Source organism: Caenorhabditis elegans, chromosome III (genome assembly GCF_000002985.6).
Source record: "Caenorhabditis elegans chromosome III".
NCBI lineage: Eukaryota > Metazoa > Nematoda > Chromadorea > Rhabditida > Rhabditidae > Caenorhabditis > Caenorhabditis elegans.
Window position 1 is genome coordinate 11,910,110 of NC_003281.10, and position 23,659 is coordinate 11,933,768.

General features: G+C 37.3%; 9 protein-coding genes across 10 annotated transcripts; 4 read left to right on the forward strand and 5 right to left on the reverse strand.

Moving 5' to 3' along the window:
* Positions 1 to 66: 66 nt before the first annotated feature.
* On the reverse strand, positions 67 to 4,211 carry Y56A3A.16 (Rubicon Homology domain-containing protein). 2 transcript variants are annotated; one of them, NM_001268218.2, is made up of 4 exons: positions 3,989 to 4,208; positions 2,789 to 3,927; positions 1,615 to 1,746; positions 67 to 1,344 (listed from the first exon to the last, which is right to left on the reverse strand). In NM_001268218.2, the coding sequence occupies exons 1-4, from the start codon at positions 4,203 to 4,205 to the stop codon at positions 1,039 to 1,041; spliced, it is 1,794 nt and encodes a 597-aa protein (NP_001255147.1). In that variant the 5' UTR covers positions 4,206 to 4,208; the 3' UTR covers positions 67 to 1,038. The 2 variants fall into 2 exon arrangements, with proteins under 2 accessions (NP_001255147.1, NP_001255146.1); NM_001268217.3 differs by having other exon boundaries at positions 71 to 1,338; positions 3,989 to 4,211.
* Positions 4,212 to 5,043: 832 nt separating this feature from the next.
* Positions 5,044 to 5,603, reverse strand: ndab-1 (Acyl carrier protein). The gene is made up of 2 exons (NM_067148.6): positions 5,458 to 5,603; positions 5,044 to 5,401 (listed from the first exon to the last, which is right to left on the reverse strand). Exons 1-2 carry the CDS (start codon positions 5,599 to 5,601, stop codon positions 5,144 to 5,146), a joined length of 402 nt encoding a protein of 133 aa, NP_499549.1. The 5' UTR covers positions 5,602 to 5,603; the 3' UTR covers positions 5,044 to 5,143.
* A 215-nt stretch (positions 5,604 to 5,818) lies between these two features.
* Positions 5,819 to 7,764, forward strand: npp-16 (Nuclear pore complex protein npp-16). Its single transcript, NM_067150.3, has 4 exons — positions 5,819 to 5,963; positions 6,021 to 6,577; positions 6,798 to 7,295; positions 7,347 to 7,764. The coding sequence occupies exons 1-4, from the start codon at positions 5,826 to 5,828 to the stop codon at positions 7,645 to 7,647; spliced, it is 1,494 nt and encodes a 497-aa protein (NP_499551.1). The 5' UTR covers positions 5,819 to 5,825; the 3' UTR covers positions 7,648 to 7,764.
* znf-593 (Zinc finger protein 593 homolog) lies at positions 7,727 to 8,610 on the reverse strand. The gene is made up of 2 exons (NM_067151.7): positions 8,479 to 8,610; positions 7,727 to 8,097 (listed from the first exon to the last, which is right to left on the reverse strand). Exons 1-2 carry the CDS (start codon positions 8,602 to 8,604, stop codon positions 7,837 to 7,839), a joined length of 387 nt encoding a protein of 128 aa, NP_499552.1. The 5' UTR covers positions 8,605 to 8,610; the 3' UTR covers positions 7,727 to 7,836.
* Positions 8,611 to 8,718: 108 nt separating this feature from the next.
* On the reverse strand, positions 8,719 to 10,128 carry ccf-1 (CCR4-NOT transcription complex subunit 7). The gene is made up of 3 exons (NM_067152.7): positions 9,983 to 10,128; positions 9,651 to 9,935; positions 8,719 to 9,598 (listed from the first exon to the last, which is right to left on the reverse strand). The coding sequence occupies exons 1-3, from the start codon at positions 10,109 to 10,111 to the stop codon at positions 9,080 to 9,082; spliced, it is 933 nt and encodes a 310-aa protein (NP_499553.1). The 5' UTR covers positions 10,112 to 10,128; the 3' UTR covers positions 8,719 to 9,079.
* A 497-nt stretch (positions 10,129 to 10,625) lies between these two features.
* trap-4 (Translocon-associated protein subunit delta) lies at positions 10,626 to 11,478 on the forward strand. The gene is made up of 3 exons (NM_001383006.3): positions 10,626 to 10,677; positions 10,812 to 11,140; positions 11,193 to 11,478. Exons 1-3 carry the CDS (start codon positions 10,632 to 10,634, stop codon positions 11,295 to 11,297), a joined length of 480 nt encoding a protein of 159 aa, NP_001370085.1. The 5' UTR covers positions 10,626 to 10,631; the 3' UTR covers positions 11,298 to 11,478.
* Positions 11,479 to 11,582: 104 nt separating this feature from the next.
* Y56A3A.22 (DUF1279 domain-containing protein) lies at positions 11,583 to 13,716 on the forward strand. Its single transcript, NM_067154.9, has 3 exons — positions 11,583 to 12,052; positions 12,617 to 12,777; positions 13,413 to 13,716. Exons 1-3 carry the CDS (start codon positions 11,588 to 11,590, stop codon positions 13,576 to 13,578), a joined length of 792 nt encoding a protein of 263 aa, NP_499555.1. The 5' UTR covers positions 11,583 to 11,587; the 3' UTR covers positions 13,579 to 13,716.
* Positions 13,717 to 13,776: 60 nt separating this feature from the next.
* nft-1 (Nitrilase homolog) lies at positions 13,777 to 19,269 on the forward strand. Its single transcript, NM_067155.9, has 8 exons — positions 13,777 to 13,828; positions 14,886 to 14,981; positions 15,140 to 15,295; positions 15,342 to 15,497; positions 16,644 to 16,953; positions 18,553 to 18,777; positions 18,841 to 19,016; positions 19,069 to 19,269. Exons 1-8 carry the CDS (start codon positions 13,781 to 13,783, stop codon positions 19,222 to 19,224), a joined length of 1,323 nt encoding a protein of 440 aa, NP_499556.1. The 5' UTR covers positions 13,777 to 13,780; the 3' UTR covers positions 19,225 to 19,269.
* On the reverse strand, positions 19,225 to 23,530 carry dolk-1 (dolichol kinase). The gene is made up of 5 exons (NM_001368435.4): positions 23,444 to 23,530; positions 22,787 to 22,930; positions 22,648 to 22,743; positions 20,895 to 21,269; positions 19,225 to 19,978 (listed from the first exon to the last, which is right to left on the reverse strand). The coding sequence occupies exons 1-5, from the start codon at positions 23,527 to 23,529 to the stop codon at positions 19,780 to 19,782; spliced, it is 900 nt and encodes a 299-aa protein (NP_001355372.1). The 5' UTR covers position 23,530; the 3' UTR covers positions 19,225 to 19,779.
* Between the last annotated feature and the right edge of the window lie 129 nt (positions 23,531 to 23,659).

The following is a 23,659-nucleotide window of genomic DNA, read 5'->3' on the forward strand; positions in this document are numbered from 1 at the left end:
GAAAAAAATACCAAAGTCACGGAAAGTAACGCATTATTAGAACATTTCCAAAAAAAATCAAATTGAAAATATAATTTATCGATGAGGCAGAATTCAAATTAAGCTAAAAAACAACCCTATGAATCAAGAAATCACGGGGGCCATCGGGTGGAGCAACTTGACGGATAAATATAATACAAGCTAATTGTTTGGGGCAACAAGGCACATTATTGAAATGAGTAAAAAGTGAATGTGAGGCGGGAAAAAAGAATGTTACAAGAAGCGAGAGGAAAAAGAAAGCAAAGATTTTGTGAGGAGAAAGATGATGGATTCCTTAGAAATATAAACAATTTACAGACTTCAATTGAACTTATCCGAAAGGCTCGACCAATAGAGCACTGGACACTTATCTTAGAAAAAAAAATTTTATTCCAAAAAAAACGTTCCAGCTTTTTTTAAATTTCCAAAAATTCCGAGAACATCAGCACGTTTTAGATTTCCAGAAATTTCCGAATCAAGAAATTCTAAAATTTTGAAAAATATGGAACATTTGCGAAAATTTCAAAGTTAAAAAAATTAACAAAAAATTTTCCAAAAAATCCAATAATTAAAATTTATTGGATTTTTACTCGATCTTTTCCAATTTCTAAAATTTCGGAAAAAAAAAGTTTGGAAATTTTTTCAAATCGAAAAAATTTTATAATTTTGATTTAAAAAAAATTGCACAAGTTTCCAAGTTTCAGAAAATTTTTGGAAAAATAAAACGAATTTTTTTAAATTTCTCAATTTCCTAAAATTTTCTTAAAATTCCGAAAATATTTTTCAAAAATTGTGAAATTTCCACAATTTCCAACAAAAAAAAAACCAACAAATTCCAACAATTTTAACTGCGAAAATAATCAAATTCCAAGTTTTTAAAATTTCCAAAAAACAAAATTGTGATAATTTTTTTAATCCAAAAATTTCTGAAAGTGTCCAGTATCCAGTACAAGAGCCTCGAGCTTTTAGGGCAAGTTAAATCAAAGTCCATCAGAAAAATTGCACAGCAACTGGAATAATTTATACAACATCTCCAATGATTCTCGAAGATCTTCCACCACCACCATTTGCTCTAGTCTTCAGCCTAGCACATTTCGGACAGTGAGTATCACGTGGAACGTCTCTTCTCGGACATTTTGGAGAATGAGATAGATGACCACATCCTTCACATCGTGAAACTGCTCGTTCTTCGAATGCGAATAGCCGATCAGTCATATCATTGCAGCGAACACACACTGGAGCTTGTAGTCGACACTTTTTACAGTGGATAATGTGCTCGCGTGCTCTTTTTGCAAGTGGTTCGAGCAGGGAGAGTAGATCCTGAAACTTGGAAAAATAATCTTAGGAATTTTTTATTTTCTAGAAATTTTGCGATTTTGACCCGGTCTCGAAACGACAATTTCTTGTTAAATACAAACTGGTGTGCGCCTTTAACGAGTACTGTAATTTCTACAGTACTCTTGAAAAAGATCGTGTCGAGACCGGATACCGTATTTTCGGACAAGAATTTCCCGTTAAAAATATTATTTTTATTTCAAAAATTGTCCATGGAGCGCGTTTGCACATTTTCAGCGTCCTCATAATATCAATGCTCACTTTATTATAAATTCGCTGCAAATCATTCAACGAGAATAGATCATCATGTTCAAGAAGATATCGATCGATACTTGCGAACATTGTGCTCAAATTCCCGAATTCGAAGACTTGATTGGAAGCGTCAATGCAAATCTGAAAATATTATTTAAAATTGAGAAATATTCAAATTTTCCCCTGAACCCGAATATTTATGGGAAAAAATTCAAAAAAAAAATCTCTCAGATTTTATATTTCAGCTTGAAATCCAGTGACGCCATATTTGTCGATTTACGAGATTTGTGTATATTTACGTGCTGATTTCCGTTTTTCAACGAGCGTTTCCTTAATTTTCATCGATTTTTGTCGAATATTTTTTTTTGGAAAATGTGTTTTTTGAAGTCAATTAAACATTTTATTAACAAAAAACTAACAAAATTCTTATGAACGAAAATTTCGTAATGAAACTTCTCAAAAAAATTCCAAAAAATTTTTTATGGCGGTTCAAAATTTCGAAAAACAATTACACAGATTTTAGCTAAACTCTCGAATTTCAGCCACTTTTTCGTGTCACATCTGTCCGAAGTTCACTTTTTTGGAATTATCATCCTTTATTGCATATTTTGGTAGTTCATCTCATTTTAATTCCGTCGATTAAGGTACATTTAAAGCTGATAGGTAACCAATTTCAATGATTTTTTATTTTTGGTTACCTATCGGCTTTAAAAGTACTTTAATCGACGAAATTAAATGAGATAAACGACCAAAATATGCAATAAAGGATGATAATTCCAAAAAAAAAGTCAACTTCGGACAGATGTGACACGGAAAAATGGGCAAAATTCTAGATTTTAGCTAAAATCAGCGTAATTTTTTAGAAATTTCGAGCTGCCATAAAAAAATTTTGGAATTTTTTTAAAGAAGTTTCATTACGAAATTCGTTCATTTGAATTTTGTTAGTTTTTTTTTTTGATAATAAAATGTTTAATTGACTTTTAAAAACACATTTTACAAAAAAAAAACATTCGACAAAAATCGACGAAAATTAAGGAAACTCTCGTTGAAAAACGGAAATCAGCACGTAAATCTACAAAAATCTCGCGAAAATTCGCGATTTTAAGCTGAAATATAAAATCCAGGAGATTTTCCGCCCAGATATTCGGAATCAGTGGCAAACTTCTGTTCTATTAAGGTCTACCTTAATAAATCCTTCCATATGCTTCAATTTCTGTCGCAACTCGACCACTGCCCTCAGTGCCTTGTTCTTCTTCACCAAATCTCCCGGCAAATCGCGTATTCTGAACACTGGCGATTCTCGAACAGCTCTCAAGAATCGCTGAGCTCTATCCGACACTGGAAGTTCAGTGAAGCTCCATTGATTGAGCACTCGGGCGGGTAGAATTGATTTCTCTCCACCATGACATAGCGAGCAGAAGAATAGACCGTAGTAGTCACAGAAGCGAGGACACTGTTCCCGATCGTTAATGTTATGGGTATGAAGGGATTGTCGACACGCTGCACACTTCCATTGCTGAGATTCAAGTCCTTGTCGGATTGGTGGCTGCTTGTGGATCGTGAGGATCCAATCTTCTGACAGTGGAGGAACTTCGTAGGAGTATTTATCATGTTTCCTGGATGCTGGAGCAACTTCCTGGATCCATGTTCCAACTTCTGCGAATCCTCTCATCCATTCCATCATCCGCTGATCTATCGGTGGATCCTTCTGTACTGCTTGTCGAATAATCGCCGAACAGACTGCGGATGGTGTCTCATTGATCCTCCGACGTATGTCCACTGACTGGATCCCTCGTCTAGCTGGGACTATGACTCGGGTCATTCCTGGATTTAATGGGTTCAGCTGCACCGTCTCGTCGAGAATCCCAACAATCGTGTGATAAGATCCTGATGATGAGGAAAATGATGAAGCTGGGGGTCTGGAGACTTCTTCCCCATTTTCAGCTCCCTGATCTTCCGGCTCATCCGACGTCGACGCAAAATCCTCATCAAGCTCTCTGACCAGCCTCGACATCACAGGATCCCTGGCGAGATGATTAAGCCATCGGGATCTTTCACATAATCCCATGGATATTTGAAGTGTCCGGCACGTCGTCTCCAGTAGATTATCATCTACATCATTATCGAATCGGCATACTCTTCCTTTATTCGAAATCGGCAGTACTAACTTCGCCGCGTCCACTTCTGACTCCGTAAACCAGAATATTGAATTTCGAACGATCACGCTTTCTTTGAGATTTTGGGATTCGTATTGTGGTGGGAAGTTCGGTGTCGACGATGATGGGCTGTCGGGGGAGAGCAGTGAATTTTCTTCGGAAGTTCCTGGGAATTTTTGAGTTATTTTTTCGATTTTTTTTTTTAAATTTAAATTTAAATTTCTCACCAGGAAGATTTAAATCCTCCTCAAACGAGATCAGATCGTTCACGGAGTCTCCATTTACTCTATTTTTTGTAGTATCCCTCGCCGTAACATATCCTTCGTGCTCACCCGAAGAGCATGAACTGGTGAATGAGATCTGGTCGACTTCTATTATTGGATCATCCGTGTCGCCGACTTGTTGATAGGGAGCTCGCCCGAACCATTTTGACGGGTCGAACATGTGCTGCAAATTATTTTAAAAATTGGAAAAATGAACATTTTAGGCATAAAATTTGAAGAAAGTTGGTTTTTGATCGAAGATTTTCACAAAAAATAAGAGAAAACTCGTTTTCCTGACCGTTATGCTCCTTTAAAGGCACACGGGAGTATTCTAGTGGGTCTCGGCGCGAAAAAAGTTTTAATTTTTTTAAAAATTAAATTTGTTCGTTTTCAGAGAATTTTTATAATAAAAATTGTATTAAATCAGTTTTTTATATTGAAAACTCGAATTTTTCCTATTTCTCGAGCTGAAAAACGATTTTTAACGAAAAAATTACGGAAATACGGATTTTTTGCGAATTTTCTTGATTTTTTTTGTTAAAAACTGATTCAAATCGGTTTGTATAGATTGTCGACCTGAAAAAAAAACATAATTCGACAGAAAAACACCTATAAAATTTGCTAAAATGTAAACAAAAACACTTTTTTTAAAATTGTAATGAAAAAATTGTTCTAAATCAGTTTTTTTTGCTCAAAAATTTGTGATTTTTCTGTTTTTTGAACTGAAAAACGAAAAAAACTGGTTTAAATCAATTTTTAACAAGAAAAAATAACGAAATTCGCTGCAAAAACGTTTTTTTTTTTAGTTTTCTCATTAAAAATTTGTGTTTCTCCTGTTTTTCGACTTGAAAAACAAATTTCAACAAAAAAAAAGAAAGAAAAACGCCAAAATTCTGGAAAAATGCACTAAAAAAGCGGCTACCATAAACTTTCGCGTCGAGACCCCTAAATCTGTGCGCCTTTGAGAAAAGTATATCAGAAAGAAATTAACTTTTTATCAACGCGAAAATTATTAAATGAATTTCAAACTTTTATTTTTGAAAAAAAATCCGAAAAACAAAAAAAAATGATAATAGAAAATATTTCTACTGCAGCTAAAAAGATAAAGAAATACAAAAATTATTCGAAAACGTCTTCCTTGTCGGCGATGTACTGGAAGATGTCGCGTGGCGTCTTGAAGCGATCCGCATCTCCGTCGGGAATCTCGAATCCAAACTCTTCCTCCATCGCCATCACAACTTCTACGTGATCCAGAGAGTCGAGGCCGAGATCTTTCGAGAAATCCGAGTCCATTGTGAGCTTCTTCGCGTCGATTTTGTCGTAGAGTGAGAGAACCAACACAATTCGCTCCTCGAGTGTCTTTTTGGTCAGTGGAGCCTGGAAAATGTTGTTTTCTTTTTGCGAAAAAATATTTTTTTTTTGTTAATTCCCACCTTTGCAGAGTATTGTCTGATTTGGAAGCTTGGTTTCTGTGCGGAGAGGAGTATTGGGGTGATGACTCGTTGTTGGACGGACGCATTGCTCAGTGCACGCACTGAAACAGTGCGGAGAGCAGCGGAAACGGCGACTCGCAACATTTCTGAACAAATAAATAATTAATAATAATTTTTCGAACCGAAATTCGAAAAAAATTTGACGGGAAATCGGGAAATGACTCATCGAGCCTGAAAAATAAGTGAAAAATAAAAAGAAACGCCCGCAAGCGTCGTCGGGTTTGATGCCGAGTACGCAAACACCGTCACGTCACATTGCACAGTCTTGCGAATTCAAATTAAAAAACAGATTTTCGTTCAGATTCGTGATGAATTCCCTAATTCCACCGCCAACTTCTGAGCAACAAATGAACATGTTCCGGCTCCGCGACAAAATGAGCCTCCTGAATGCAGAATTTCTCAAAGTCATCAACGGATATTTCACGGAAAAGAATCATTATGATTTTGTAAGTTTAAGGTTTAAAACCTTTTTTTTATGTCTAATTAAAGATCTAATCTTTCAGTCTGGAACTATGAAATCATATATGGATCATGTGGCACAGCTCAAGCAGATTTATAAGGTCGATGATGACGTTGCAGCCGATATGACAGTGCCCAGACGAACCGAAAACTCGTCTGAAAGTTCTGGAGAAACAGTTGCTCCGCGGAAAATAGCCAAAGCTGTGCGGAAGAATGGAACGCCAAAAAATCCGCTGAATTCTACAGTTTTCGCTGCCTCGAGCCCGGCGGCGACAGTCGCGTCTGTGCCCAAGTTTGGCGACATTTCAGTGATAACCAAGGAAACGCCAGCTCCACTCGCAAAAACCGCAGAGCCACTCGTTGCTCCAGCAGCTCCAGCGACCGCCCGAAAACGCGCGATTCGTGGCGGAGGACCTCTCGGTGGAGCTGAATCAGTGGTTTTCAAATCGGGCGAAGACGGACAAGCCGCCACGTCGAGTGTGAAGATTCCGGCTACGACGATCAAATTTCCGGAGCCCACCAAGGATTTCTGGACGAAAAAGTCTGATGCGCCGGCGGCTCCGAGTAATTCAGGCTCACTTTTCGCATTTTTGGGAAAAGAGTTAGTATATATATAATCGAAATTGGAAAAAATTCATTAAAATTGAATTTTCTAACATTTTGCCACATAAAAAATAGCATTTTCGTGGTGAGAATGCTACATTTTACGCTGAAAAATTGTTTTTTCCAACTAGAAATCGAAAATGTCGGCTTTTTTGCAAAAATAGCAATTTCAGACTATTTTCTATTAAAAAAAACCCACCAATATATCAAAATTTCAGTGGCGACAAGCCGAAGGAAACTCCAAAATTCAGTGGATTCTCGTTCGGAAAGAAGCCCGCCGAGCCTTCCGAAGAGCCAAAAGCTGCGGATTCCACACCAAAATTGACATTTGGCTCACCAAAAGAAGCAGATTTGCCGAAACCAGCTAGCTCTCTATTCGGAGCCAGTCCTTCTAAGCCTCTGGTGTTCGGAGGAAGCTCCGCAGACTCTACCACATCGGCTCCAAAACCTTTCTCGGCTCTTTCCACGGCAGCTTCATTATTTGGATCAAGCTCTGCCTCCACCACCACCACCGCCACTCAACCATTATCATTTGGCTCAAGCTCCACTGGAGGCTCAAGCCTTTTCAGCGGATTCGCTGGTCTCGCACAGAAAGCCATGGAAAATCAGAATCAGGCGAAACCAGAGGGTTCTGGTGAAGACGATGAGGGAGAATATGTGCCTCCGAAGGTGGAAACCGTCGAAAATCAGGAGCCGGATGCAGTGCTGAGCAGCAAGTCAGTTTAGGAGCATTGTTTTAATGGAAATTTAAATTTTTATTTTTTCAGAGTATCCGTGTTCAAGTTCACCGGAAAAGAATACACAAAGCTTGGAGTTGGAATGCTGCACATTAAAGACAACGATGGAAAATTCAGTGTGCTCATTCGAGCCGCCACAGCGACCGGAACAGTCTGGCTGAATTCTCTGTGCAATAAGGCGATGAAGGCGACAGTTGTGGACGCGAAAGGTGACCGGATCCGGCTGACATGTCCGTCTTCGAGCACCGAAATGGCTACGATGATGATTCGATTCGGGACGGCTGATGGAGCCAAGAAGTTCACCGATAAAATTCTAGAAGTCGCTGTTTGAGCATAATTTTTAATTCTTATTTTTATTATTTTTCCCACCCTTCGTTGTTAAAACTTTAACCCGATGTCGCCATTCCTCTCAAATTTGCTCTGTTTATGATAAACAACAAAAGAAACATAACAACTCAAATCAACAGAGAGAGATGTAAAAACAAAACAAAACAAAAAAAGAAAGTATTTCCAGTATTGCTCAAGTCTCTGCCACCACAGGAATCGGAATCTCCGGCTGCTTGGGAAGTTCGACTCGTGTTTTCAAAGTGATCGCCGGGAAGAATCCTGAGCCACCGGCGGCGTTGGCTTCTGCCTGTGTGTATGGAACCTCTTTCAGCGTCTTCACTCGGTTCTTGTGCAATTTCGTCTTGCGATGAAGCTGTCGGGTTTTCTCGTCGACGAAATGCCGCTCACACTCGATGCAGTAAAATTGTCCGTTTCCCGGAAGATCGTAATCGATCTGAAAATGGGTTTTTTCTTCGTTTTTGTTGGAATTTTTCCGATAAAATTTCGATTTTGCTCTTTTTATTGTATTTTTTCGATGGAATATTCTCACAATCTTATGAAAATAACATTTTCCTTCGAAAAAAGAGAATAAAATGAATAAAAACGAAACTTTGTTAGAGGGCGGAGACACACCGCAATGCCGCGGCACGCAGTTTTGCAACTTCACCGCACAGTTTTATTTTACGAGTTTTTAGCATTTTTTCCAGCAAAATTTGATTATTTGCCAGATTTCCTGATAAAATTAACGCGAAATTGTAGAAAAGCAGTTAAAATACAACCGTGCGGCAGTGTTGCGAATTCTAAGGGTTTATTTCGAGTAATAAATCTGAAAAACCTCTTGCTGGAGAAGCTTGGCGGCCTTTTCAGGCTTCAAATCCTCATGGATTTGATCCAAATCCTTTCCGGGACGTTTACGTGTCTTGTTCGAAATCGTGTGCTTCCTCTGTCCACCGCTCGGCATTTTTTGCTGAAATACTACTTTTGTTAAGCTTTGAATCTAGACAAAACAGCTGAAAAAGATAATTTCAGGCTCAAAAACCCTTATTTTAGTTGAAAATTTAAAGTTTCCGCGAGTAGATTTCGAAAATTTTTATTTTTTTGGGCATAGGGGAGGGAAAATGAAAATAAAAAGATACACGGGGCGCCCGATCTCGCCCAGCTTCTACTGCTGCTGAAAATTACAAATAAAAAAGATCGAACTTTCAGAGTAATGATCACCTATAAACAACTAAGCGTATAGTCATCAAGTATAGGGAGATATAATAACAAAGACAAATTATAGGGCGCGTGAAAACACAAAAAACTTGGGTGAGAGATGGGGAAGGGCACGAAACAGACAGCTAATTTACAATAACAGTGTAGACGGTTTTTGGTGGAAAAAGGAAGAAAAAAATAAAAGAAATAGACACATGAAAAATGACGGGAAAGAGATCTGTTCAGGCTTGTTGTGGAACTCCGATTAGGCCTTGTGGTGTCTCATCGCCTAGTCGAGAAGTTGATCCGGAGCTATGGAACAGCGAAAGCGAAGATCCAAGACCAAACATATGTCCACAGATCAATGGAGCAATCTGGTTCCAGTTGTCTCCGAAAAACTGCTTTTTGATCTTGAAAAACGTGGCGGCGGTCAGCAGTGCGTCGGATCCAGCTTGATGGCGAACTCCTTGTCGTTTCACGTCCAGCTGATCGGCGACCTCTTGAAGTCCTCCTTTCAGCTTTGCAGACGCGCAATTTGGAGTTCGGAGCAGGATTTTGATGTCGAAGCTGGTTGGGAAGAGAGTTTTGTGGCACATGAAGAACGTTGACTCTTCCTTAGGCAGATCTCCAAGTGTGATGCTTTTCAACAAATATCCAAAGTCGTAGCCGGAAGAGAACGTGAGCCATGTGATCCGTGGATCAGTGATGAGGCCTGACGTCGTCAAAAGTTCTCCGAATACTGCTGTCGGTATTCCATTGTTCTGGAAGAAAGAAATTATTATTAAAATATTGGAAAATCAATATTAAAAAAACCTGCAGCAATGTGAAGTCTATTCCGGCTTGCCGGAGCATTTCGACACTCTCATGCGAGAACATGTCTTCAGCGAAGGAGAAATTGAAATTGAACTGCCAAACATCGCCAGTCGGTGGTAGCTCTCCTTTGTCATTGACCATTGCAAAGCCCACTTGTATTAATTTCAGCATATTCACATTACAGAACACTTGCTGATAATTGAAATCTTCCTTGCTTCGAAATGTGCCCAACGGTGTCGCCACAACTCCGGGAAATTCTGTGTCCATTGCCACGTAGGGATAATCCTGAAAAAAAACCGATTTTTTAAAAATATTCAAACGATCGGCTGTACCTCGACGAATCCTCGAATCCTCGCGAATTCCTCCTCCACGTTTGACATATATACGTTGTGAATCTTGACTTCTGGTGCTCCACTTGCTCCACCTGCTCCACCTGCTCCACCACTGCTACTAGAAGCCATTTTTATGATATCTGGAACTAGAATTTTCGTTTTAGAGTGAACGCTTTTATTTTCGATTTTTTTAAACGAATTTATGGGACAGAAATCGAAAATAGCTTATAAAATAAATAAAATAATTTTTCCGCAAACTTTTAAAGCAGAAAAACGGGAGAAAAAGTCAGTTTGCAAAAGTTTTGAAGCGCAAAAGAAGTTCTTGAACGATCGATTTTGGATCGGCATTAAAGGCGCATGGAGTTTCCCAGCGGTGTGGGTCTCGCAGCGAACGGGAGAGAACTGCAAACTGGCTAGCTGCCAAGTGAGTTTGTTTTACGTGAAACTGTCGAGAAAACATCGTTTTAGTGAATTAAAATGTGTTTTTAATGAATTTTTCACTTATTTTCTTGATTTTTACCCTAAAAACATGAATTTTGTGCGTTAAAATGATGCAAATTCGAGTAAAATACGTATAGAATGCCTATTTTACTCATTTTACAAGATAATTCTTCAAAACACGAATTTAATTACTTTTTTGCAGGTAATAATGCTGAAGATCGCCGTCGCCCTTTGCCTTGTCGCTTCCGCTCTTTGTAAGTTGGAAAAATTAATAAATTCCCACACAAATTATTCAAATGTGTGGCTTGTATAAAAATAAGGCTCGATTTTTCGAATTTTAAGCGTAGATTGTTAACATTTAATACAAATAAAACAATAAATATTCCAGGCGCCAAGTGCGAGTCGCCAAAGTACTCGGCCTCGTCATTCTCCACTACCGACGGATTCTTCCACTACAAAACCACCTTCATCACCGAGTTCACACTTCAATGCAGCAACAACCCGAAGAATATCCAATACACTGCTGAAGTAAACGGTCGCCTTATCCCAGTCTCGATTTCCGACGAGACCGCCAAGTTCCAAGTCTCATGGACTCTTGAGCACAAGGACGCCGGAGCTCAAACCTTTAATATTAACATTTTCGACGAGGAGGGAGCCGCTCAATACGCCAAGAACCCTGTCACCAAGCCACTCTTCACCGTTCAACAAAGCCATGGGGTGAGAATTGCATCATTTTCACATAATTATCTTTAAAAATCATTTTTTGCAGGGTCTCGCCACGAAGTCTCCAATCTCTTCCGAGACTGTCGCCGTCATCATCGTCGTCATTGGCCTTTACTACGCCATTCGTCAAAAGACCGAACTTGTCCACTAAATATCATTGTTTTTATCCCCAAATTACTGGTCAACGCACGTTTGCGTGCTGGGTTTTTGTTCTTTTTGTTTTTATTTATATATACAAAATGTAATTTATTGATTTTTGCCCCTTTTTCCACCCCATTCGTGTATTTATAAGTTCAGTAGCCCCCAAATAGCCATAAATTGAAATTTAATTGCTAGACTGACGTAAAAAAAAGTTTAAAGAGTTGAGAGTGTAAATCCCCGGGAAACTTACTTTAGATAATTTTAAGACCCCCTTTAGGCCAAAATTTTCATTCAGGCAAAATGCTTTTGGCTCGATCCATAATCCGATGCTCGCGGAGCATCTGTTGTGCTCAATTCCAGACCCCATCAAGCTCACGATTCCTGCACACAAGTCGACAACTCCACGAGAAAGAGCCCACTCCGAAGAAGCCAGACGATCAAAAATGGAAAATGTTCAGAATGACAATGTCTGAGGAGCAAAAACTCGCAAAAACGGCGAAAATCGAGCAAATGAAGGCGGAAGAAGCGCCGAAAACGTTGTTCGCAAAAGTGAAATATTATTTTAAAAGATATTGGTATATCGCTGTGCCGGCTCACGCGGCATCGTGTACAGCATGGTTTATCGCATTGTATTTGGTGGTTAAAAGTGGAGTTGATGTGATTTCATTGCTCGAATGGCTTCATATGCCGGATGCTATCGTTGAAAAGGTCAAAAATACGCCCGAAACCGCCGGAGTTGTGGTGGTTTCGCTGATTTTGTACAAGGTTCGGAGGATTTTCAGATGTTTTTTCGAAAACTTTAATTAAATAACAATTTGTTTGGAAAAAACACAGATTTTCTCGGAAGAAACCCAATTTTTTTGTATAAAAAGCACGATTTTTTAGACAAAAACCATGTTTTGTAAAGAAATCAATTTTATTGAAAAAACTAATTTTTTAAAGAAAAAAGGAACAAAAAGGGAAGCCCTGGTTATTACACAGACGCGAAATTCTTCAATGTTAAAAAGGTGTGCGCCTTTAAAGAGTACTGTAGTTTCAAACTTTGTGGAGTTTCATCGATTTTTTAATATTTCTCACGAAGAACAAAGAAAATTACAACAAGTAAAACTACAGTAATCTTTAAAGGCGCACATCTTTTTTACATTGAAGAAAAAATGTTATCGTGTCGAGACCAATTACAGTATTTTTGTATATGTAATACTACAAAAGACGTGGAAATGTTGCCAAAAAATTACGAATTTTAGCAGAATTTAACCAGAAAAATAATTTTTTTTTCCAAAAAAATGTATTTTTTCGCGTATGTGTAATAATAAAAATTTAAATTTTCAGATCGCAATGCCATTCCGCTACATGACGACACTTTTGCTCATTCAAGCCACTTTCTGGACTCTCCGAAGATTGGGAAAACTGAAGACCGCTCGAGAAGTCGAGTACAAGGTCCGAAGTGAATATGAGCTGAATAAGGCACATTACGGACGACGCTGGTATCGGTGAGCATTTTTTTTAGGGGAAAAATCCATTTTTTGACAAAAAAAACACATTTTTGTGGCTAAATTCTTCTAAAATTCCCAATTTTGGCAAAATTTCCATGTCGAATTTCACCGATTTTATGCCAATTTTGGTCGAAATAGAGCCTTAATAATCCTAAAAACGCGTAAAAATGACCAAAATCGAGCCCTAAAGCAGCATCGCACAGAAAAAGAGGCGGAGCGTAATTTCGCAACCCTGCGGCACGGTTTTTTCCTCATTTTTAAAAAAAGGTTTTTTTTTTCAATAAAATTTCGATTTTACTAGTTTTATTCACATTTTTCGAAAAAAGTGAATAAAACTAGTGAAATCGAAATTTTATTGGAAAAGATCAATTTTTCAAAAAGGAGGAAAAAATCGTGCCGCAGGGTTGCAAAAATACGCTCCGCATCTTTTTCTGTGCGGCGCTGCTTTAAAGCTCGATTTTGGTAGTTTTTACGCGTTTTTAAGCCTATATAGGCTCTATTTTGATCGAAATTGGCACAAAAATCAGTAAAATTCAAGGAAAAAGTGACAGAAATTGAAGATTTTGGCTAAAAATCCAATTTTTCGGGCTATTTTTCACTGAAAAACCCCCAAAATTTTCCATATTTTCCAGCTATCGCCACCTTGGAGTTCGAAGTGTGAGCCGTAAGAACAGTGTTCACGCGACAACTGCTCATATTGGACAAGTTCAACGATTACAGAAGGAGCATGAGAAGCTCAATGAGCCGACGACGACGAAACTCCATGATAATAATAATAATAAAAAGAAGGATGATTAATCTAATTAGATATTATTTTTCAGTGTTTTTTAGACTGTTTTTTCTTCTGTTAGGGTGCTTCCGAGTGTGTATAAATTGATTTTTCCCCCCGAAAAATTTGGCTTTAACTTTTTATTCATAAATCTGGTCATTTTCCCTAATTATTATTGCCAAAAAACACTAGAAAATTAATTTTCAATTGATTTCCTTGTTATACAGCCGCATGCTGAGCACAGTTTTTCGGCGAACAATGGCGACTGGACGGCATTTTGTAAGATTTTCGGGGGTTTTTTTTCCAGAAATTTCTGGGTCTCGACACGACAAATTAGAAAAAAAATTTTTTTTTTAATCGAGTTGTTTTGAAAAAAACTATGAAAAATCGATTTAAAAAATTCCGAAAGTTTGAAGCTACAGTACCACTCTTTAAAGGCGCATTATTAAAAAAACATGTAGCAAAAATTTTCGTGGTGAGACCTGCAGGTAATTTGCCGCTTTTGAACATTTCCGGCAAATTGGCAAATTGCTGGAAATTAAAATTTCTGGCAAATCAGCAAACCGGCAATTTGGCGGCAATGAAAATTTCTGGCAAATTCACAAATTGCCGGAACTAAAAAATTCCGGCAAATTGGCAAGTTGCCGCTTTTGAACATTTCCGGCAAATCGACAAACCGGCAATTTGTCGAAAATGAAAATTTCCGGCAAATTGGCAAGTTGCCGTTATGGAGCATTTCCGGCAAATTGACAAATTTAGTACTGTAGTTTTAAACTTTTTTATCGATTTGTTTAAAAACTATGAAAAGTCGATAAAAATTCCGAAAAAAACGAAAGTTTGAAGCTACAGTACCTCTCTTTAAAGGCGCACCCCTCAACGAAAAATTGTCGTGTCGAGACCCGCCGGGTACCGTAATTTTCGCGCAAAATACGAAATTTTAGTTAAATTTGGATTTTATAAACTTTTTTATCAAAATTGGGATAGTTTTAAATGGTATTTTTGAAAAAAAATATTTTTCCAATTTTTCAGTTTTTTCTGCGAATTTTTCACGGGGTTCTGGCCTTCCTCATTGATTTTTTCGCGCTCCATTGATAATCGCCTGCAGGACTCCACACGGACAAATACATTTAGTTTTACAATCGAGTCGCGACGCGACACGCAACGCGCCGTAAATCTACCCCAGATATGACCGAGCCAAAATGGCCTAGTTCAGCAAAACTGTTCCATTTCAATTTATGAGGGAAGCCAGAAATCCGCGTTTCCCAAAATTCGGTCGTTTCGAGACCCAAAAAAATAAGTTTTTTTCCAAATTTTTGCGAACCAAGAATATTTTCAGATCGCAGTATGTCAAATGACAAGCGACAACGATCTGGAAAAGAACTTTCAAGCCGCGAAAAATATGATCGAAAGAGCCGGAGAAAAGAAGTGCGAGGTAAAAATTCTACGGCTCCCGGAGCAAAGCTGCCGTCGAAAAAACGGGAATTTTTGGATTAAAAATAGGAAAAAAAAATTTCGAAAATTCCGAAAAATGTGGCAATTTTAATCATAAATCGAATAATTTTTAAAATCATGTAAAAAAAATGTTTCCAGATGGTTTTCCTACCAGAATGCTTCGATTTCATTGGGCTCAACAAAAATGAGCAAATCGATTTGGCGATGGCTACGGACTGTGAATATATGGAAAAATATCGGGAGTTGGCGAGAAAACACAATATTTGGCTTTCACTAGGAGGCCTTCATCACAAGGTTAATACTTGAAAAAATTAATAATGGCTGAACTTCAGAAGTTTAGGATCCATCAGACGCTGCTCATCCATGGAACACCCATCTGATCATAGATTCCGATGGAGTAACTCGTGCTGAGTACAACAAGCTTCACCTCTTCGATTTGGAGATTCCTGGAAAAGTACGATTGATGGAGAGCGAGTTCAGCAAGGCTGGCACTGAGGTTTTTTTTAAGTTTTCAATTCCGGCAATTTGCCGATTTGCCAGAAATTTTCAATTCCGGCAATTTGACCAATTTTCCGGAAATTTTCAATTCCGCAATTTGGCCAATTTGCCGGAAATTTTCAATTCCGGCAATTTGTCGATTGGCCATGAATTTTCAATTCCGGCAATTTGTCGATTTGCCAGAAATTTTCAATTCCGACAATTTGCCGATTTGCCAGAAATTTTCAATTCCGGCAATTTGTCGATTTGCCAGAAATGTTCAATTCCGACAATTTGCCGATTTGCCAGAAATTTTCAATTCCGGCAATTTGGCCAATTTGCCGGAAAGTTTCAATTCCGACAATTTGTCGATTTGCCATAAATTTTCAATTCCGGCAATTTGTCGATTTGCCAGAAATTCTCAATTTCGACAATTTGGCCAATTTGCCAGAAATTTTCAATTCCGGCAATTTGTCGATTTGCCAGAAATTCTCAATTCCGGCAATTTGGCCAATTTGCCGGAAATTTTCAATTCCGACAATTTGTGGATTTTCCAGAAATTTTCAATTCCGGCAATTTAGCCAATTTGTCAGAAATTTTCAATTCCGGCAATTTGGCCAATTTTCCAGAAATTTTCAATTCCGGCAATTTGTTAATTTGCCGGAAATTCTCAATTCCGGCAATTTAGCCAATTTGTCAGAAATTTTCAATTCCGGCAATTTGGCCAATTTGCCAGAAATTTTCAATTCCGGCAATTTGTTAATTTGCCGGAAATTTTCAATTCCGACAATTTGTCGATTTGCCAGAAATTTTCAATTCCGGCAATTTGCCGATTTGCCAGAAATTTTCAATTCCGGCAATTTGTCGATTTGCCAGAAATTTTCAATTCCGACAATTTGCCGATTTGCCAGAAATTTTCAATTCCGGCAATTTGTTAATTTGCCGGAAATTTTCAATTCCGACAATTTGTCGATTTGCCAGAAATTTTCAATTCCGGCAATTTGCCGATTTGCCAGAAATTTTCAATTCCGGCAATTTGCCGATTTGCCAGAAATTTTCAATTCCGGCAATTTGCCGATTTGCCAGAAATTTTCAATTCCGGCAATTTGTCGATTTGCCAGAAATCTTCGATTCCGGCAATTTGTCTGTCTACTCCGAGTTCCAGATGATTCCTCCAGTTGACACCCCTATCGGACGTCTCGGACTCTCAATTTGCTACGACGTTCGCTTCCCAGAGCTGTCCTTGTGGAACCGTAAACGCGGCGCCCAACTGCTCTCATTTCCAAGTGCATTCACACTGAATACAGGTCTTGCTCACTGGGAAACTCTGCTTCGTGCCCGGGCAATCGAGAATCAGTGCTATGTGGTGGCGGCTGCTCAAACTGGGGCCCACAATCCGAAACGACAGTCTTATGGGCATTCGATGGTTGTTGATCCGTGGGGCGCTGTTGTTGCACAGTGTTCCGAGAGAGTTGGTGCGGAATATTCTGAAAAACTTAAAACATTTTTTAAGTCTAAAATTTTTTAGAAAAGCCTAGAAAGTGCTAAATTTTCTAAAAGAAAATTGGAAAAAAAATTCTTAAAAAATTAGGAAAAAATCTAGAAAATTCTAAAAATTCTGGAAATTTGAAGAAATTCTAGAAATCTCTAGAATATTTAAAAATATATCTAAAAAATTCTAGAAAATTCAAAAAAAGTAAAAACCTTTTCAGGAATTAAAAAAAGGCTTTAAATTTCGAAAAATTTCTAGAATTTTCCTATAATTTTCTAAAATTCCGTTTTTTGTGCCATTGTTTTCAAATTTTTCAATGATTTGTATTACAGAAACACTAAATTCTGAGAATGCGTATTGCACAACATATTTGACGCGCAAAATATCTCGTAGCGAAAACTACAGTAATTCTTTAAATGACTACTGTAGCGCTTTTGTCGGTTTACGGGCTTCATTTTTGAAATGAATTTTCTCAATTTTCGCTTAATTAAGTACTCTAGCGATAAATCGATTCATTTAAAAAATTGAACCCGTAAATCGGCACAAGCACTACAGTAGTCATTTAAAGGATTACTGTAGTTTTCGCTTCGAGATATTTTGCGCGTCAAATATGTTGTGCAATACGTATTCTCAGAATTTAGGGTTCCTGTAATATGTAGAAATCATTGAAAAATAAAAAAAAATCTAAAATTTTATGGTTATTTTGGAATTTTTTTTTGAAAGTTCTAGAATTGAACGTTCTTTTAAAAAAAAAATTTATTATAAAAATAATCTAGAAAGTTCTAGAAAATTTCAGAAAAATCTGACATATTTCAATTCTTTAATGCTAAAAAAATTTTTCAAAACTTTCTCAAAAACTCTGAAATTTTTTAGAAAATTCTAAAAAAGATTTGAAAACTAGAGAATTTTAGAACATTGAAAAAAAAATTTTTTTTTGAAAAGTTTGTGAAATTTTTTTAATTCTAAAACATCTAGAAAATTTTAAAAAAAATTGAATTTTCTTAGACATATCTAGTAAATTCTAAAAAAATTCTGAAAAAATCTAGATAATTCTAGAATTGAAAAAAAAATTCTAATCCCTTTTAGAAAATTCTAGAAAATTCAAGAAAGGTCGGACCTTTTTTTTTAATTCTAAAAAATCTAGAAAATTCAAAAAAATTTTGAATTTTCTTAGAAATCTCTGGTAAATTCTTTGAAAAATTCTAAAAAATTCTATATAAATCAAAATTCTAGAATTAAAAAAATATATCTGGAAAATTCTAAAAAATTAGTAAATTCTAGAAAATTTAAGAAAAAAATTAGAAATTTTTTAGAAATGTCCGGAAAATTCTAAGAAATTCGAGAAGATTCTAGAATTAAAAAATAAATCTAAACAAATTTTAAACAAATTTAGAAAATTCTAGAAAATTTAAGAAAAGTCGGACCTTTTTTTGATTCTAAAAAATCTAGAAAACTCAAAAAAAAGTAGAAATTTCCAGAAAATTTTAAGAAATTCTAAAAATTCTTTAAAACATTAGACAAGCTTATTAATAGAAAAATTATCGATTTTTACTAAAATTAAACAAAAATCAATATTTTTCAGACATGTGCTTTGCTGAAATCGACTTGAGCTACGTGGACACTCTTCGTGAAATGCAACCAGTATTCTCCCACAGACGCTCCGATCTCTACACACTTCACATAAATGAAAAATCTTCTGAAACTGGTGGCCTGAAATTCGCCCGATTCAATATTCCAGCTGATCATATTTTCTACAGTACTCCGCACTCATTTGTATTTGTCAACTTGAAACCAGTCACTGATGGACGTTAGTGTGAAATTATTTATTTAAAAAAAAAATTAAAATTAAGCTAATTTCCCCCATTTTCAGACGTTCTTGTAAGCCCAAAACGAGTAGTCCCAAGATTGACCGACTTGACTGATGCTGAGACTGCCGACTTGTTCATCGTCGCGAAAAAGGTTCAAGCAATGCTGGAGAAGCATCATAATGTGACGTCGACGACGATTTGTGTGCAAGATGGGAAGGATGCTGGGCAGACTGTTCCAGTACGGGCTTTTTTCCGCAGCATTTTACCAATTTAATTTTGAACATTTTCAGCACGTTCACATTCATATCCTTCCCCGCCGCGCCGGAGACTTTGGCGATAACGAAATCTACCAAAAACTTGCGTCACATGATAAGGAGCCCGAGCGAAAGCCACGATCCAATGAACAGATGGCAGAAGAAGCGGTGGTGTATAGAAATCTTATGTAGAAACAATTGTGTGATTATTATATTTATGAATAAATAGATTATTATTATAATATTTTGAAATACAAGTACAGAGAAACGGGGAGAAAAGTGAAAAAAATCTACATGTTCGGAATGAATTACAAGCATATGAACCCGAAAGTGGTACTGCGATTTTGCGCTAAAAACTCGGAATTTTCATGGATTTTTCATCATAAAAATAAAAATCGATAAAAATCGACAGCAACGGAAATTTGAAATTACAGTGCTCATCACGTGGTGCCAGGCTGTCCCAACACGGTTTGATCTACAAAAAAATGCGGGAATTTTTTGCCCTTAAAAATGTGACGTCAACACGTTCTTAACCATGCGAAATCAGTTGAGAACTCTGCCGCATTTTTTGTAGATCTACGTAGATCAAGCCGAAATGAGTACTCATTTAAAGGCGCACCGCATTCAATGAAATATTTTGTTTCGTGTCGAGACCCGGTACCGTTCTTTCGGCGCCAAAATCCCAAAATTTCGCATATAGGTAATATATTAAACAATTAATTAGAAAATGTGATATCTAGCGGTTAGTCATAGAATAAGATAGGTGACGAGTGGAAGTATAAAATTATCCATTGAATTTATGAAAGCTTCAGCCAATGTGGCTACAAGAGATGCGATGATGATTGAAATTGTTGAAGATGAATCTTTGATGAAAAGATTTGTGGTTAGAAGGAATACCAGCATTGAGAAGAGCATTGCGATGGATCCTTCCAGCGATTTTTTACTTCTGAAATTTTTTTTTAAATTAAATTTTTTTAAAATGAAGTAATAGCGAAATTTGGATTTAAAATACTAATCAGGGGGTGGAAAATTGCCGGTTTGCGGATTTGCCGGAAATTTTCAAATCCGGCAACTTGTCGATTTGTCGGAAATTTTAGTTTTCGGAAAATTGCCGGTTTGCCGATTTGCTGGAAATGTTCAATTCCGGTAAATTGTCACTTTGCAGTGAATTTTCAATTCCGGCAACGGAAATTTTCATTTTCGACAAATTGCCGGTTTGCCGATCTGCCAGAAATTTTCATTTCCAGAAATTTGCCAATTTTTCAGAAGTTTTCAATTCCGGCAAACTTGTCGATTTGCCGGAAATTTTTATTTTCGGCAAATTGCCCATTTGCCGGAATTGTTCAATTGTTCAATGTTCAAAAAAAAATTTTGTCGACAAACTGCCGATTTGCCGGAAATTTTCGTTTTTTATCTTGATTTTCAATTTTTTTTGTTGTTGTTGCGAGTTTCAAATTTATGATTTACGCGATTTTTGCCCAAAAATACGGTCTCACCACGACAATTTTTGCTGTTTTTTTTGTAATGCGCCTTTAAAGAGTACTGTAATTTCAAACATTCGTTTCTCCGGAACTTTAATTGATTTTTCGAAAAAACTGTTTTTTAACAAAAAAAAATTAAATAAAAAAATTGATTTTTAAAGGCGCACATCCTTTTATATTTAGCAGAAAATTTTCGTGTCGAGACCCTTTTTCAGAGAAAATCGAATTTTTTTATTGAAGCATCGAAAAACTGTAAAAAATCTCGAAAAATGTACGAAAAAAGGCGGGAATTTATTTTGTTGAAAAATTGGCATTTTTCCAAAAAGTCAAAAATTTTCGATTTTTCGATTTTCGAAACGAATCAAAAATCGGCCTGCTTACCCCTTCCACTTGGTAACTCCAAATTTCGAGCCAACAATCGCCGCCATCGAATCCCCAACCCCTACTGCAGCTACCCCAGCAAAAATCGCAAGTGTCGGCTGAAAGCTTCCAACATCCCAGCAGGACACCATCAATGGAAGAAAGATCCCAACCAAGAGATAGATCGGAGTGAGCAGTAGCTCCGAGTCCTGAGCATCTTTAAAAATCAACAAATGCTCATTGAGCACACCACCCCATGGTGGGACATTCAAATAGCGGAGCAACTCGACGAGCGTGAAAATGCACAACCAGAGCCATGCGCAGAGCCACGAGAATAGAGGATCCAGGAGAATTCCAGAGATGTAGATGAGGGAGACGGTTAGATGGAAGAATTTTCTGAAAATTTGCGAACGTTTATAAATTTACATGCCCATCATGCCTATCATGCCTACCGTACCTACCATGCCCACCACACCTAACATGCCTACCATGCCTACGAAAATGTGACCGAATTTTAGAATAATTGCAACTTTTTCAACATCATTAACGAGCAAAAAATTAGCACAAAACAATAGGTAGGTATGGTAGGTATGGTAGGTATGGTAGGTATGGTAGGCATGGTAGGTACGGTAGGTAAGTAGTATAGAAGGTATTATAGGTATTATAGGTATAGTAGGTATTATAGGTATGGTAGGCATGGTAGGTACGGTAGGTAAGTAGGTATAGAAGGTATAGAAGGTATTATAGGTATTATAGGTATTATAGGTATAGTAGGTATTATAGGTATTATAGGTATAGTAGGTATTGTAGGTATTATAGGTATGGTAGGTAATATAGGTATTATAGGTATTATAGGTATAGTAGGTATTGTAGGTATTATAGGTATGGTAGGTATGGTAGGTATAGTAGGCATTATAGGTATTATAGGTATTATAGGTATGGTAGGTATGGTAGGCATGGTAGGTATAATAGGTATTATAGGTATCATAGGTATTATAGGTATTATAGGTGTTATAGGTATGGTAGGTATTATAGGTATGGTGGGTATTATAGATATTCTAGGTATGGTAGGTATGGTAGGTATTCTAGGTATGGTAGGTATGGTAGGTATGGTAGGTGTGGTAGGTATGGTAGGTATGGTAGGTATGGTAGGTATGGTAGGTACGGTAGGCATGGTAGGTATAGTAGGCATTATAGGTATTATAGGTATTATAGGCATGGTAGGTATAATAGGTATTATAGGTATCATAGGTATTATAGGTATGGTAGGTATGGTAGGTATAGTAGGTATGGTAGGTATGGTAGGTATAGTAGGCATGGTAGGTATTATAGGCATGGTAGGCATGGTATGCCGGAGACATTCTCGTTGGAGCGCGCCGTGTCATGTCGATTTACGAGAGTTTTCAATTTTAGTTTTTCCCGGTTTTTTTTCTGAAAACTTGCTTTTTCGTACGAATTTGAACATGTTATTATCCTAAAAATCGAGAAATTTCCTATTTTCAGTGAAAATTGCGAGAAATTTCGCGAGTTTTATGGCAATAAAATGGTCAATTGGCACGAAAACTCAAATTTTTAAGAAAACCCGAAAAAAAATGAAATCGAAAAATCTCGTAAATCCACATGACACAGCGCGCTCCATTGAGTGTCTCCGGCGCGATTTCAAGCTGAAATATAAAATCAGGGGGTTTTTTTCTAATTTTTCACATAGAAATTCGGAATCAGGGGTAAATTTGGAGTTAATAAAAAAAATTAATTTCCAAAAAAAATCCCCAACCTATGCACAGTACTACTTCTTCCAATCGATGAAACGTAGGCACAAAAAATCACTGAAATCGCGACATTTGCCAGCCAAAATGCCACCATATACACTCTGAAAATTATCGTTTTTTTTCAGAAAAACTTATTTTAAAAACCTATTCCAAGAGTCTTGTGGACCAATTACCATCCGGAATAATAGCTCAAAAGTCTCCGGAATCGATCGATTTACGAGACTTGAAAACGCGAAAATTGCAATGGAAATGACGACGGCGAATACTGCATTGATGATTATTGGGGAGCTGGAGATGAATTTTCTTATTATGCAGACGTGAAATTGTGCGATTTTCGCGGCGCCAAAAATACGGTATCGGGTCTCGACACGAAAAGTTTTTTTTTAAATTTTCACGGGGGGTTCTGGCCTTCCTCATTGAATTTATCGCGCTCCATTGACAATCGCCTGCAGGACTCCATACGAACAAATAAATATAGTTTTAAAATTAAAATCGAGCCGCGACGCGACACGCAACGCGCCGTAAACCTACCCCAGATATGGCCGAGCCAAAATGGCCTAGTTCGGCAAAAACTTTTCCATTTCAATTTATGAGGGAAGCCAGAGTACTGTAATTTCAGTTATTGGAATTTTTATCGATTTTTCGCCTATAAAACAACAATGAAAGATCAGAAGCTACAGTACTCTTTAAAGGCGCACGCCCTTTCGCATCTAACAAAAATTTGTAAATCGTGTCGAGACCGGGAATACCGTATTTTTGGCGCGAAAATTGCAAAATTCCGGTAATAATTGTTAAACTTACTGTCTGAGAATCCACGACGCTGCGACAATAACCAAAGTGGCGACCGTAGCCACCACGACAAGACTACCGTACTCATCGCCGAGCATTCTAAAGTGAGCCGGTTAATTCGTGAATTTTGCAACAAAAAAATCAGCGCCGCACGGAAAAGAGGCGGAGCCTAATTTCGCAACCATGCGGCACGGTTTTTCCTCTTTTTTTTAATTGATTTTATTTTGT